The sequence below is a fragment of the Melanotaenia boesemani genome, chromosome 23 (assembly GCF_017639745.1).
Source record: "Melanotaenia boesemani isolate fMelBoe1 chromosome 23, fMelBoe1.pri, whole genome shotgun sequence".
Lineage (NCBI taxonomy): Eukaryota > Metazoa > Chordata > Actinopteri > Atheriniformes > Melanotaeniidae > Melanotaenia > Melanotaenia boesemani.
Window position 1 is genome coordinate 15,764,837 of NC_055704.1, and position 16,223 is coordinate 15,781,059.

The window sequence follows — 16,223 nt, forward strand, 5'->3', positions numbered from 1 at the left end:
TAGCAGTCAACAAATGTTAAGGTGTCAAAAGAAAGGGGGAAGGGTGCAAAAGGAGGAAGCTCACTAAACTCTTAACATCTGTTGAGGGGATGAAAAAGGGGGGGAAGGTGTGAGAAGGAGTTCTTATCTAAATACACAGACATAGAAAGTGTAACCTACAAACTATAAGGGTATATGAATAAATTTTCCATTACATCACTCTTAAAGTATACAACAGTTAGTGGATTTGAAAAGTAACTCCTTTAATTGTAGCCTAATTATGACAGTTCCAGTGGAGCACTGTTTATTAATTGTACAGTTTTTGACTTCTTACGCATTGAGCCGGTCGGCTATTGTCTGCCAGGCTCTCTCGCGTTCTTTACTTATGGCATTGGTATTGCCTTTTTTTCCTTATAATATCCTTAACTTCGTCAGAGAACTCCGTCAGGAGCTGTTGTTCAGCGGCCCTGACGTAGGACGCGCTACTTTTATCCATTTCCCCATCGGTGATTCTGTGAGCGATCGCGAGGTCTGCTTCAGTATGCCGCGCACACACACTTATCCCAACTATCTTCACCTGGCTTAACCTAGCCGCACCTTCTCATCCTGGTTCAGCAAACGTGCATCAATTAAGCCAGGATAGGCCGCGCAAGCTAGGTCAAGCTGGGCTTGCTTAATTATCCTGGATATCTTTATTCTGGTTTCATGCAATACCCCTCTGGACTGTTAGATGTTTCCCCAACAACAAGCCGTGGATAACCAGCGACCTGAAGACTCTACTCATCAAGAAGAAGAGAGCCTTCAGGTCTGGAGACAGGGAGGAGCTAAGGAGGGTGCCGCACCAACTGAGGGACAAGTTGAGGGAGTGTAAAGACGCCTACAAGAGGAAGCTGGAGGCCAAACTCCAGCAAAACAACATGAGAGAGGTGTGGTCTGGAATGAAGGTGATCACAGGATGTGGGGGGAGAGGCAGACTTGTGCCTGTACTTGACTGCTGCAACAACTAAATTTCCCAACTTGGTATGAATACAGTATTTCTATCTATCTAAAACTTAGATTAAAGATACAAACATAACATTTCAACAGAGGCCCGTGGTGATGTTGCCTTGCGAGTGCTGCCCTTGATTCTACCCACACCGGTCTATAAAGATGGAAAAAAGATGGTCAAGCCCAGCCTGGATGAGAATATGAAGTCGTTCATCGATTACAAGCATGTAAGTAGTGTAGTATTACAAACATGAGTGTGACTATGAGCCTATTATGAACAAAAATGTATTTTAATCTAAAACTGCATTGTGAAATGAGCACTTCTGAAAGGGTCTGAAAAGCAGTAATCAGTATTGGGTAGACAAGATCCAGCTAAGTACTTGAGATTTTCAATAGTAGAGCCAACAAAGGTCAGATGTTCACGTTTATATACAGTCAGACAATTTTAGCCTTCCCGGTGGGAAGAGACATTTTTATCAAATAACCACATTTTTTAACTTTTACTTAAGTGCAATATGTCAAAATTATGAGCCTCCTCATACTAAATGCATCTTTTGTTGGATAACTACCTGCAGTTGTTTGGTGAATTTCTCAAGGTCAGCCAGATTTGACACTTATTCAGACCAGGCATGGGCAAACTACTCCACAAAGGGCCGGTGTGGCTGCAGTTTTTGTACCAACCACGCAGCTGCATGCCAGACTCAACTAATTCAATCAACTAATCTCAGTCTTCAGACAGCTGATTGGTCAAACTGTGCTCTTTGCTGGTTGGAACAAAAACCTGCAGCCACACCGGCCCTTTGAGGAATGATTGCCCATAGACTGTCTCCTACCACTGGGTTAGGAAGTGACAACTTTCTGTGATCTGAACTCAACTCTGCAGAGTGCACTGGACTTATTATATTATAGCTCACTGGTACTAAAACAGTCAGAGGTTAAACAGCAATAAAATTAGTTTATCTTAATGACATATTACCAGTTCAAAATTCTCTGTTACTGTTTCTGCAGATGCAAATTAAGTTGATGAAAAAGTCATTCATACAGAGCATTCTAAAATATGGCAGAATTATGTTTTTACCTATATTTCAATGCATGTAATGTTCTCATTAATGTAAGGGTATGTTCTCTTCACTTAGGTTGGGACCAACATTGTTGAGTACTTGGGAGTGGCTGAGAGCACTAAACCCTTCCCCTTCATCCTTGCCCTTGGAGACAACAACCAGTGCTCACAAGCATTTGTTGTTATTGGCAAGCAAGCACTGCAACACAGCACCCTTCTCGCTGCCGTTGACACGTGTTTCAAGCTTTTCTATATTTTTGATATAAATTTTCCTAAACAGTGTGCAGCAGTGTGGGAGTTTCTGCAGATAGTGGTGTACAAACTGCCAGGAACAGAATCCTCCTCTATCAGACTGCTGCGTGGTTATTTGTCTTAATCAGTTTTATGGTCTGTATTGTAGAGTTTTCTTGATGATGTTTTGCTGCTTATCCAAGCAGCTTAATCAGTTCTTACACAGTTTGGTGAAGAAACAGATATTTATTTGTAAATAATATTGAAAATATTATATATATTTATTTTATTTATTTATTTAATTTATTTATTTATTTATTATATATTTATTTTACATATATAGCTACATATATAGTTGGTATGAATATAGTTATGTTGAATATAGTTGTGTGTGTGTCTAACGACTATGAGACTAAAGGGGATGCTGTGCTGGAACTTGCTAACGAGCCATCGTTGTTGCTGCGCTCATGTATTATATATATATATATATATTAATATATTTAATGGTATGTACTTTTCTAATTTTACAGCCTTGTTCTGTTAAATAAATGTAATTGAATTATCGCTCAGTGTGTGTGATTGTCTATATTTAAATACAGTGTATTTAGATTAATTATTTTTAACCTTTAAAAAAGCCCATAAAAACATTGAAAAGTATTACCCACCCACTGGGTTGTGATAACCCATCAAAAAGTTCTAATTACCCAGTTGCTGGGTTAAAATATCAGCCCAGAGTGTTGGGTTGAGTGCTCAACCCAACACTCTGGGTTAAAACAACCCCCGCTTGGGTTTGTCCATATTGAACCCATCCTTGGGTTGCTGAAATGACCCAAGTTGGGTTAAAAATAACCCAACTGTTTTTAGAGTGTATAGTCATGCATATGAACTCAGTACTTGGTTTGAGCCCCTTTTGCATGAATTACTGGCTCAGTGTGGCGTGGCATGGATGTTTGGGTGTAATGGAAGACCAGGATGCTTCAGTAGCGGCTTTCAGCTCTTCTTCATTGCCCGGTTCATGTGTCTCATCTTTCTCTTGGCAATACCCCATAGATTTTCTATGGGGTTCAGGTCAGGAGAGTTTTGCTGACCAATCAAGCACAGTAATCTCTTGGTCATTGAACCAGGTTTTGGTTCTTGTGGCAGTGTGGGCAGGTGACAAGTCCTGCTGGAAAATAAAGTCCGCATCTACAAAAAGCTTTTCTCCTGAAGAAAGCATGAAGTGCTCTAAAATCTCCTGGTAGATGCTGCGTTGACTCTGGACTTAATAAAGCCCAGTGGACCAACACCGGCAGGTGACATGGTTCCCCAAACCAACACAGACTGTGGAAACTTGGATGTCTTGGATTGTTACCTCTCCATTCTTCTTACATACTCTAGGACCTTGATTTCCAAATGAGATGCAAAATTTACTCATCAGAAAAGAGCACTTTGGACCACTGCTCAGCAGACCAGCTCATTTTTTTCTTTAGCCCAGGTAAGACACTTCTGACATTGTGTTTTGTTCAGGAGGAATACAACATTTGAAGTCAATGTCCAGTATCCGTCTGTGTGTGGTGGCTCTCGAAGCACTAACTCCACCCTCAGTCCACTCCTTGTGAAGCTCCCCCACATTTCTGAATGGACTTTTCCAGGCTGCAGTCATCCCTGCTCATTGTGCACCTTTTTCTTCCACACTTTTCCCTTCCACTCAACTTTGTATTGATGTGCTTTGATGCAGCACTTTGAGAGCATCCAACTTTTTTTGCAATTACCTTTTAGAGCAGGGGTGCCCAAGTTCGGTCCTCGAGATCTACCATCCTGCAACTTTTAAATGCAACCCTTCTCCAACACGTTTGAATCAAATGTCATCTGCATGTCATTCAGCTTCTGCAGAGGCCTGGTAACGAGCCATTCATTTGATTCAGGTGTGTTGGAGAAGGGTTGCATCTAAAGGTTGCAGGATGGTAGATCTCGAGGACCGGACTTGGGCACCCCTGTTTTAGAGGCTTTCCCTCCTTGCGGAGGTTGTCAGTGATGGTTTTCTGCACAACTGTCAGGTCAGTAACCTTCCCCATGATTGTGAATTCTACTGAAATGAGAGACCATTTAAATGCTCAGGAGTCCTTTGCAGGTGTTCTAGATTAATTAGTTGGCTAGAGTGTGGCACTTAGAGGCTACAACACTGAACCTTTTCATAGTATTCTAATTTTCTGACTTAGATTTTTGGTCTATATTGAGTTACCTTTTTAAGTTGAATTGCTGAAATTGCATAAATTGCTGAAATAAAGTTTTGCGCAATATTCAGATTTTTTTAGTTTCACCTGTAAAGCAGCACCTTGTTAATATTGTAAGCCCATTTATGTGTTTTGAAACCCTGAGGAGGAAACGAGAATGATAAAGAGAAGCCTCAGGGCGGATGACAGCGGTGAGGATTTATGGTGGACCTGACATTGAGATGACAATCAGCAGCGGACAAGAGCGGAAATGGTGAGATGAGGAGATATCGGATAGCAGGAAGGGAATAAAAAATGAAGGAAGGGAATAGATTAAAGCAAGAATGTGATAAAGGAGGCAAGATGACAAGATGAGAAGACCATATCATGTTTTCTGTGTTTTCCTTCTCATGCTTGTGACTAAAAACACCAACATTGTCGTCATCACGATGCTTATACAACGATAGAAGATATCCAAATTAAATATGAATTGTTGCTTGTTTCCTGAGAGTATCTTTGGTTATTGTTTTTAGTTTGATTTTCCCATAACCCTTTGGAAAACTGGTCAAGTCCTGAACTGTACTTAGCCAGAATCTGTGATCTTGCTCCCAGCTTTTTAAGCAGACTCTGCCTGCATGTGCAACATGTGTCTGTATTTGCATGAGATCATGTGTGTCTGCGAGCTGCTGTTTGCATGTCTATATGAACTCTGGTGTTTGCCTGCGTGAGCTCTCACCCTCTAGGAAGGCATCGCCCACATCACAGCATTGATGAGTCACACTCTGAAGCCTCAAAATAGACCAAGCTGGCTCTTATTCCTGCTGGGACACACACACATGCACACACACAAAAGGCTTTCCATTTCACTACGTTAAAGCTGTCACTGCTTGGTGGAAATCTTCTCCGTGCGCTACCTCTCTACCCTCCAGGATCAGATCACATGATTCAGGTCTAAACAGCACCTTCATTACCTCATCTGCTGGAAAGAGGACGGTGTGTGCCCTTGGGCAGCCGAATGCCCGTCCTGATGCTTTTATACAAACGGCTTTTGTCATCCATATTAAATAGGCAGAACGTCACCGGGCAGTTTATACACAAGTTCATGTTCTCTCACCTGCTTCTTCAGCTTCTTAACAAATATCAACGGTCATAAAGCCAAATGTCTGTGCATGTAAGAGGCCTTAAAATCTTTAGTTTCACTGGGTTCATTTTAAGGAGCTATCTAAGAATATTAAGGATTTATGTCTTTGTGGTTAAAGTTTATTTTTCAAAGATGCAAAGTTTAAAAAAATTTTTTAACCAGTTGTCAGTGCTGTACAGCTCTTCACTGCCATTTAACACAGGAATCTGTATCCTCATTGGTTGCATATAATTGAGCCTATAATCGTATCCTTAGGGATTTAAAGTTGGATCCTTTACCTCTGTTTCATATTGAAGGCTAAAGATCAGTTCTGTGCAAACAGAGTAAACAGTTCACAGCTGTAATTGGTTTGGATTACACTTCTGCAGTATTATCCTTCTCCTTTAGAATACTTTGAGTTATTCCCTTGTTACTGATGCTTTATCTGTTGCCGAAAACAAATGATGAAAATTTAAATTTGTTGAGATATCTATGTATTGTGAGGGAGGAAAGTTTGTGATCCTGCAGCGAATGATGCAATAGAGAGTTGTGGCTGTCTTTAAAAAGCAAGAATGAATCGCCTTTCTAGTTCTGCTGGAGATTTGGTTTTGTTTTTATTGATGTTTTTCTGAACGTTCAGAAAGCATGTATGATTTATCTGATGAAAAAACTTAATTTAAAAGTAGATAATATACCCAGCTTTTTGTACCGCAAACAAAATGTTTACCATTATGTGCATTTTTTTTTATATAAGGTGCCATGAAATGAACATATATTCACAAATTCCACTAACTGGTTCATTTTAAAGCAAATCTTTGAGCAAATCACAAAAAGAAAATCATAAAAAAGGGGGCATCCAGTTCTGCAGGACATTGCAAAACAGCACTGATGTTACAAATGAAGGCAAAACCAGATGACCAAAGCAGAGCAGGAACCTGAAACAAGTAGATTTTTTTATGATCATTGGTCTGCAGCTTCTTTATTATACATTTGACCAGTAAAAATATAAAAGTTTTTGGCTCCGATAAAACAAATTTTATTAAGTCCACCTGCTATGTTTATCTAATGTAAACTACTAGTTTCACATAAGCGTGATGAGACTAAATTATTCACTTTACATTAGGGCTGGGCGATATGAACCAAATCTGATATCTCGATATTTTTTACCTGAATCACGATATACGATATATTAGGGCTGCTCGATTATGGGAAAAATGATAATCACGATTATTTTGATTGAAATTGAGATCTCGATTATTTAACACAATTATAGATAAGAGGTTTGTGGGGGGTGGGGGGGACATTTGAAGTGTTTACTGTGGTAATGCCGACTGGTTTCTTTCCACCAGGTCCCTATAGCTATTGTTTGTCTCAGACCAGCAGCTATGTTCCGCCTGGTGTGATCTGGTAAAAAATAGTCTGGATACATTTCGTTTTCACGTTGAAATCTGCGTCAATAAAATGTAGGTGGGGAGTGGGGGGAGGGGGCCGATAGCACCCTGGTTCCCGGGGTGTGCGGCTGGAACATTGGGGTGTGTGCTGGCCTGAGCCGGGTGGCTGTCTGGGGGGGCCTCGTCCTCCTAGGCATGTTGCGGGCCCTCTGCCTTTGGGGGGTGGGGCGGCCGCCTCTGGGCTCCTGGGGCCCTGGGCCCTTCGCTTGGGCTGCCCTGGGTGGCCGGTCCATGGCGGGGCCGGCGGCTGCTGATCTTGGCCCACTGGGGCCTGTGCCCCGGGACCGTGGGGGGCTCTTGCTGGGGCTCTCCTCTGCCGCCCTTCGGGTGGGGCTGGAGTCGTCTTTTTGGTGGGGTGGCTTGGGTTGGTGATCCGGGTCTGCTGCTGAGGGCCCGGCCCAGGCCCTGGTCTGCCTCTGGCCTACGTGGAGGCGTGGTCGCATTTGCATGATCTCACTCACCACTCTTCATCACTGATCACTCCTTGTTTCTCATGCTCTGCATGCTGACACAGTCATTGAGTTGTCTAGTGGGTTTTAATACTAAGCGATAATTATTAAAATATTTTTTTTTTTTTTTTTTTTGTATTTTTCCTGTGAGTTAGTATCTGGTCGCTGTTATGTCTTTTTGATTTGGTTATTATTTAAAAACTCTTAATGACTGGCAGCCCTGTTTTTTCTGTGTGTGTGTTTCTGCTTTTGTAAAAGTTGTAGTAAATTTTCTGGTGTGTTCATGTACAGGTGTAACAGTTTGTTATCTGGTGATGGTGTGGACTGAAGGGTCGTTTCCTTCTGTCTGTGATCTTTTTGTCTCCTTTCTTCTTTCCCTTTTGCTCTTTTCGCTATTTTCCATCTTTTTCTGTCCCCTCCGGTCAGGTCCAGCAAGATTACATAAATTCCGTGATTCAAAGTAAATAAATTAATAAATGAATCAGATTATCAAGAGGAGCCTTACCCATAGGCCTCCCCTTGGCAGAGCAAATTCGTTCAGCACGATACAGCAAACAGATTATCATTTTGCTTGCTATGATGCTGGACAGGACAAGTTTAAAAAAAAAAACAAACAAACAAAAAAAAAAGGAGCCTGACATTTCTATACGGCTCTGGTGCGGCTTTACCACAGGTCCGTAGCGGTGGCGAAACATCGGACTGTCACCACGTCTTTCACAACACCCTCACTACACTCATCATACAAGGAAGAGAGAGACAGTCCACTAACATGGTGTTGAGATGGCAGTGATGCCGTTTGTCCAAAGTGTTGATGAGTTTCTTAAATCCCGGATTGTTCACTGTGTTAATTGAGAAAAAAGTTCTGTTTGTTTATAATGTTTGTCTCTCTGTGTCTCTGGGAGCTGGTGGATTATTTAGTTGCGACTCACAAAAATTGAACATTTTTCTATTTTTTTGTGTTGCGTCGCAAGCCCCCGTGTGCACGTCTGCATGCACAAACGCAACATTTTACATGCACGACTGTCGCCCGTTGCTTGGCTGGAGGAGGGCAGCGATTTTCGCTTCCTCGCGCAAATTTACATAGAAAATGATGGAGAAGGAGCGACGCGACCTCCCGTGTGTCCAGGTGTCTGCAACTCGTTCTGAATAAAACTAAAGCGGTTGTGGGAGGAGTCTGCAGCAAAGCGCTGCAATGACAGCTGCGCTCGATTTGAAAACAGCACAAATCGAAGGACAAAAAATAATCGGACCATTTCATTTTTATGATCGTTGAAAACCCAGATTGTGATTAAAATTTGATTAATTGCCCAGCACTGCGATATATATATCTCGATATATTTTTTGGGGGGTCAAGAAACCAAAGAGACAGTTCTAATTTACAGCCTTCAGTGCTAAATACACTTTTATTAAGAATCAGCAGCACATGTGCATTAAAACAGTTGACTGAAATTAAAGTAGCTTCATATTAAATTAAATGCTCCTAAAACAAAATGAATGAAAAATACTTTTCAATAACCATAACAAAAATACAGCTGTGCAAAATGCGAAAGAAAAGATGCTTTTAACTCAAAATAAGCTATCTCGATATAAACGATATTCCTTCCTTCTATATTACGCCTGATAAAGTTTCGATATATTTGAAAATCTCGATATATTGCCCAGCCCTACTTTACATACATTTAAATTAATGTTTAAGCCTCAGTCAGAAAGAGTCATAATATAGAGCCTAATAACAATACTCAGAAAACCTGCTTTCATTTAGAGAGCGAAAAAAAAGATGGCCTGGGAATATAAGTCAGCTGGTATGCCACTTTGTCTTTACTGGTTTTCATCCATCCATCCATTTATCTTCTATAACCACTTAATCTAATTAAGGGTCCCGATGGGCTGGGGCATATCCCAGCTGGCATCAGGCAAGTGGCAGAGCACACCCTGTACCTGGCAGCCCATCACAGAGCCCCTCGTTTTGTTTTGTACTGTTGTATTCCTTCACATCTGGGATAACAATGGAGAAAATGTCGACAATGACTTCCCAGCCATACAAAATATGGTGTCACATTTCAACAAAAACAAATATTCTTATATAAAATTGAGGAATTCGCACTCTGATCAGTGTTGAAATCAACAGCAAATTCCAGAGCTCAAATCTCCAACTTTTATTCAGATAATATCTGAATTTTACATTCTGAAATGAAAAATCCCATCAATACAAATATAATAGGGTGGCTTACAATCATCACTTACTAGTATGTATTGACACTACTTTTCTTTAACACAGCATAGCAGTAATAAATCACCACTTTTTTCCTTTAACAAATGCTTACACAACAATCTCATCTTTCCACAGAGTGGACGTGACAGATCAAAACCCACTACATTCAGCCTGTTTGATCTTTAACCTGCCAATCATAAAGGTCTCTGCAGACTTGAGTAAAAAAAAATAAATAAATTGCATCGTCTTCATCTTCTCTACTCTGACACACTGCAACCCTCTTCAGAGAGTTGCAGGCTTCAAATGCACACACCACCATAGAGGGAGGAGTATGTAAAAAGCATTGGAGTTCCCAGGGACGGCTTCCTCGCTAAACTAGTTCTCTTCTAAAGCAATCACGCATGAGAAAGCTCATCTTGAGGTAGTGAGGGGAAGGATGGAATGAGGAAAACAAGTACCAAAGCAGATGTAAGACAGAGGAGCTTCTGGGAGATATCGATTAATCTCGAGGACAATGTTTAAGATTCTCACTGAATCCATACAGAAAATCCAGACTGAGCTCAACATATTTAGAGCAGGAAATGGCTACCTGAAGTAGAGACATGCAGGAGGGCGTCCACAGTGTGGGAACCATGCTGAGCTGTGGCTCAGTAATCAGGACATGCCTTGAGAGCATAAACACAATGTGATGAGTTGAAGTGGATTCAGTCTTGTCTTTAACACAACTTGCCTCCATACTTATCCAGTTAGAGATGGGTTTTTTATTTCTTCTCAGTTTCAGTCCAGTTCTTGTACCAGAACATATTTAAAATAAAGTTTTTGCTGCTTATTTTACAAATTATTCATTCAGATGCGTGGAAAATCAGCAACCTGTCGAGATCCTGTTAGCATATAAATGGACAGATTCCCACGCTCACATCAGCCTGAGCCATGAGGTGGAGGTAGAGGGGGACACAGTAATTAACCAGCCGATTATCTACCAGGCTGACGTCAGGGCTTGACCTACTTTCACTAACCGGGAGGTTCTGACTGACGGTGGCAGACTGCATCAAACATTATGCAGGTGTGTTCATGCATCTACTGTGAAATTGGACCAATATGTCGACATGATCACTGTTGACAACGCATGACAATGCAGTAAAAGTTGACCCCCACCGTCTACTTCTTCTGCCTCCTCCATCTCTTCCTCCTTGCCTTTACTTATTCTTTTTTTTCCCACCCTTTTTTCTCTCCTTCAATCATCCATTTTCTTTATGACACACTTGCCGAAGAGCCTGCCATGTATTTTCTTTGCATAGCTTCTTTATTCAAAGGCGCTACATCTTTAAGTCTGTCTACTATCTCCCACTGCACATGTTTTCAGGTCACTGTCAGTTTTGTGCTTTCTCTCCATCTCCCCCTCCGTCTCTCTTTTTGCAGAGAGCAGCTAGAGACATTGCAGTGTGTCTGTGCTGGCACACACAAACCATGCTGGTTGCTATCGGGAATAAGCTGCTGCTGCAGCGTGTGTGTGTTTGGCAGGAGTCTCTTAAAGGACCCTCGCTGTAATCGAACAGCTATGCTCAATCTGCAGGGCTCAGCATCTGCTAGCATAGACATCTCTCCTCTGTCGTTCCTTCCTATCCCTGCATCACCCTCTCGGTTTCATCCTTTCTCCCACTTCCTCTCCACTCTCTCCCTCAGCTGCCGTCTCTCAGTCATAGACATCCACTTCATCCATCTAGGTGTGTGTGTGGGGGGCAGCCGTTTGTGGTGTTTGAGTCATCAGTGTTGCTGTAGTGAGAAAAGGGGGATTCTCCTCTCTCTCGCCTTCCCATTCCTACCTCGCTCTTGTTGGACTTAAACATGAAGAGGAAACATTAGTGTGAGTCATGACAACGTGCTGATCTGTATATGTTGGCTCATACTGCGCAGGCTTTCTCTACTAGTGTTTGAGAATCCTAAATTTTTTATTTATTTTTTTTTCTGTGTGTGTGTGTGGACAGGCTGGTTCGGGGTCTCCCACCATGGCAGCTGCTATCCAGGACTTCCAGAGGTCAGAGTCCGAACGGCTCAGTGAAGTGAAAGGTCACTTGGAAATTGCCTTATTGGAGAAACATTTCCTACGTGAGTACAAACGCACATTAGGAAAAAAAACATACACTTTTCTGGTCAACATGCACAAACTGCACTCCTTAACCCTTTAAATCTGACTATGTCTCTACTTTCCTACGCTACTCACTTCCCTCTACACGAGCTTTCAGAATCCGCTGGATTGACATTGTTAGCATGAATGGTTGAATAATTACGATGATTTAAATAATTCATGTTACTGTCACCAGCGACATAGTTTGAATTTAAAGGGTTAAGCTGTCAAAGTAGTCAAACGTGACTAAATAGTATATTTTTGCTCGAAACAACTGAGTTATTTAGTGTATAAACATTTTCTTTGTTATTTTTGGACAGTTGGATTAGTTTTCCACTGAGTTAAACGTATACCTATAATTTGAAAAAAGATTTTGTACATCTGGGGTGAAAAGTCTCTGTAGCAGGAAGCAAACTCTCTTTGATGAAGAGGCTGTGATGAAGCTGTGGTTTGGCAGTCAAGTTGGGTTTGTTCTGAGTCCAACAACAAGGTTTTTCATCTTCTAAAGCCTGAAAATTTTGTTTTTATTTCAGGAGCTCTTGATTCTACTGCTTAATTTAATGTTTGATATATACAGTCAGCGTGTTTCCCTGTTTCAGTCAGTCCATCCTGTCCTGGGAGAAAATGAGCACTGAATGTAAAATGAATTTGTTTAACTGTGTAATCTGACATTTGGTTTTGGCTCTGACATCCTGTTTTGGTAACTGCGTATTAGCAGCCTTGAAATTACACTGGAAGCAGGCAGCAGCTGAACTGATGTTAATTAGTTTACCATACTGCATCGCAGAGACATGAAATTACGAAGCAGGGGTACACCCCTCAACAACCCTGCAAAATATTTTATCAAGCACTGTACTGCAGTGGTGCATCCCTGGAATATTGTGTTCAGAAAGGATTTTGATGATCCTCTGAAAAAACTGGTAGTTTGTGAGTTTTGGCTTGGTTAATTGCTACTCTTCCATTGAGGCTTATTTTGACAAAATATCAGTTCTCACATTGTGCTTTGTTTAAATCTCTCATTTGCATTTGTCGTTGCCCATCACATTATAACATGTGCTCAGTTGCCATGGAGTTGGTTTAGTTACCAGGTGACGTGGTGACAAATCATGTGACATTTCATTGTTGGTACAACCTTTATTAGAGGTTCATCACCATTTGATGCACATTTTGACAATTGAAAAGAGTTACACATGTAGGCAGATCAATTCTTATATAATAAATCTGTTTCTCAGAGGCCAGTTAGACCATGTGAACAATCAGCTGATTCTGCTTCCAGACAATAAGCATGGTCAATATACCCTATTTAAAAGAATTCCTGGAGACATTCTTTCATTTTTCTCTTGTAAAGTACCCCAGCTGCCAGATTTCTTTGTGTTCTCTTCCCTCTAGTTTTGTTTACAGCTGGTGAAAACTAATTAAACTACGCTGTGAAGCCTGTGGAAATTACCCTGCCATGCCACAGTTCACTTCAAACTGGTTTGTGAAAACAAGCTTATAGCATGCTTTGCAGTGACATTTCAAAAGTTTGCTTTACCGTTGCTTTGCAGTTGGATGGACTTCAACTATTTCCCACTTTAAAAGGAAAACTGATATGACACATCTAGTCAAGAAGTAACATTTCTATTGAAATGCTAAGTGATGCAAGGACAGTCAAGTCTGCTTTATTACTCCATAAACTTCCAAACTTGAGCCTGTTCTGTAGGTTTTGCATTCACGCACATGGAACAAACTATGGGCCCCTGATTCAACCATGTTGGCTCTTCAGATTAGCTTTGCATAACTGTTCTCCTTCAGCAGCCAGCCTATTTTTAGTTTCACTTCTTGACTGAGTGCTGAACATTAACATTCAGGAGATCAGCGGATAACAGAACCAGCTCTGTGATGTCCGAGAAAACACCCTCCCACTTATGAAGTCAGCAGAAAGGAAAGGGAACCCTGATTAGTAAAACATATTGATCGTAATATTTTATTAGACTCTAATGCTGGGGTGCATTAATATTGCATCAAATATTTTAGGTATTTAGAAAAAAATCTATTTTTTATACATTTTAAACTGTACTTCAAAATAATGGCTCTCTAGGTTGAGGAGGCAGCGCGTAATACAGAAACTAGGATGTGGAAATCATCAAGTTGTCTTTAGAACACACTGAGAACAGTAGACGAGGCGTCTTGTGTAGATCTGTATCCACAATAGCAGAGTGAGTGGAAAGCAGCTTACGAGTCAGTTTGTTGTTTGCTAAATTAATTCCATTCTCAGCCATACAAACCTCAGCACCATGACCCAACAAAACTGACCCACAAATGCAGCACAGTTAGAATAAAACCAACCAGTGAAAACGTTCCCATAAGGCCTCGCCCACCCATCTGCTTGGCTACCATGTTTAATTTCAACAGCTAATGACGTTTGTAGCTCCTCCACTGGCATTGAACGGCAGACACCCATACGTCTAGCTCCAGTCTCTCTACCACTCTGACCTTCTTCTTCATCTTGGTGAGCATTTTACGTCATGCCTTTAGCATCACCACTTCTACTGTGCTCTGATTGAAATGAAAAAGACAAACTAGAGATCGTAATTCTACCGTTAGCATCCAGAGACAGTTGCAGCTAATTTAGATAGTATGTGGTCTTTGACTTAACTTAGCTTTTTTTCAGTTTCACTGTTAAAACTGACATCTTGTGCTGAAATTGAAGGTGTTCAGCTTCAAAACATTTACCACAGCTGTTTTTACGTGTTGAAGCAATGATCACCCTGAATTTAAAGCAACAGTTGTAGAAAGGCATGATTTAATGTGGAATGGGGCTTTAGAGTGCAATAAAAGGCCCTGTTGTTACACAAGAATGATATTACTGTACCAGTGATGACAGAGAAACATGGAAGTTTCTGTAGAGATTCCTGGAAACAGGGCTTGGTCGGAAGATATTATGATGTGAATGATGAGATTGCTTTTCCTGTATTCACTCTGAGCTCACACATTTGCAACCTCGTCCAGCTTAGTGTCCAACCAGAGATACTGGTTGTCCTGTACTGTGATGTGTAATGGACTGTAAACTGCCCCTTCACACACACACACACACATCTTCCATTTGTGTATATCTATTAGAGGGAAAGTGAGATACAGTGTGAAAGGGAATACCTCAGGCCATGTCCTCTCTCACAAAGCCTCTGACTGAGCTAAAAGGGTTGGCTTCATTTTTACCCTGTCAGGATTCAAAATAGACTAGCGCTACTTTCATAAACTTCTTTCCCTTCCTTTGCTTTTTCACATCATCCTTTCACCCTTCCTTTTATTATCAACTAAGTCTTTATAGAGATCCCCATAATGTTTTCCCCTCCATCCAGCTGAGCTGCTCTTTCAGTTTCTTTTCCTTCTCTGCTTTCTCTTTCCTGAACAAGTGTCAGCTCTTGCTAATTTCCTTTTCTCCTTACCATCCCATCTGTAGAGATGATGCATTACTGAAGGATGGTAGAAGTGATTTGTTTTCTTCTCTCATCTTTTTTGTATCTGTTTTTTTCCCCACTTCTTTCAGGCCTTCCACTCTTTCCTTCCATCTTTGGTTGATGTAATTGTACTTCAGGGAACACAAGTTTGACAATAATTTAGCACTTGATGGAGTCACGCACTTCAGCCCTGCAGTCTTTTTACGATTAATTTCCTCCTACTTTTAATCGTGGCTCTCATGTACTTGTCATCAGACAATAAACAATGGACCCCTTAGTGTATGTGTTTGCACGCAAAGTTTACATAGATGGTTGAACGCAATTATGTGTTTAGAGCAAATTAATGCTAAGTTATGTGCCGATATACAGTTTGTCTTTAGTTTAAGCTAATGAGATTAGCAGGGGGAAACAAAATGGTCCTTGTAGCAACACATGGGGTTTATGTGTTGTGCAATGGCTTTTCTAAAGCACTGTTTATATAGGAAAGTCAGTTTTTCCTGGTGTGTGTTGTGGTCCATGAGATTTGATCTGATGATTTAGTAACACTGATGCTTTCAGTGCAGAGCGTAGTTTAACAATACAGGGCTCAGAATTCCAGGGAAAGTGTTATCACCTCTCTGAGGGTGTTCCTTCTTCATTTTACTTGTTATAATTCAGGAGGAAAATCAGGGAGGTCGATGTCAGCATGATGAAGTTAAATGTGTTCATGTTAGGTATCATATTAAATCATAATTTGTAAGTTAGTTATTTGCACAAAGGCAATATATAAAGTATATTAACTGAAACATTTTTGTTATTTGACAATTAAACTACTGCTGTTATCATGTTTCGTAAATGCCTGGATCACTGAATAAAATTAATTTCTTACATTTTGCACTCTCTTATTTAAATACAGCAGCTACAGTCACAGTGGTGGTGTCGTACTTCAGGTTTTTCTTAGTCTGTCTACCAGTAGGTGCTCCCAATGATTGTCTACT

The 16,223-nt window shown here is 40.9% G+C and overlaps 1 protein-coding gene across 7 annotated transcripts in view; it reads left to right on the forward strand.

Moving 5' to 3' along the window:
- The window catches only part of gramd4a (GRAM domain containing 4a), a 62,915-nt gene that overhangs the window by 19,075 nt on the left and 27,617 nt on the right, over window positions 1-16,223 (forward strand). For 4 of the 7 annotated variants that reach the window (XM_041977372.1, XM_041977374.1, XM_041977373.1 and 1 more), the window contains exon 3: window positions 11,667-11,787. In XM_041977372.1, coding sequence (XP_041833306.1) covers window positions 11,667-11,787 — 121 coding nt within the window. Of the gene's footprint in view, window positions 1-1,065; window positions 1,194-2,102; window positions 2,822-11,469; window positions 11,546-11,666; window positions 11,788-16,223 lie in introns of those variants that run through there. The other 3 variants (XM_041977377.1, XM_041977378.1, XM_041977376.1) reach the window with 3 other exon arrangements.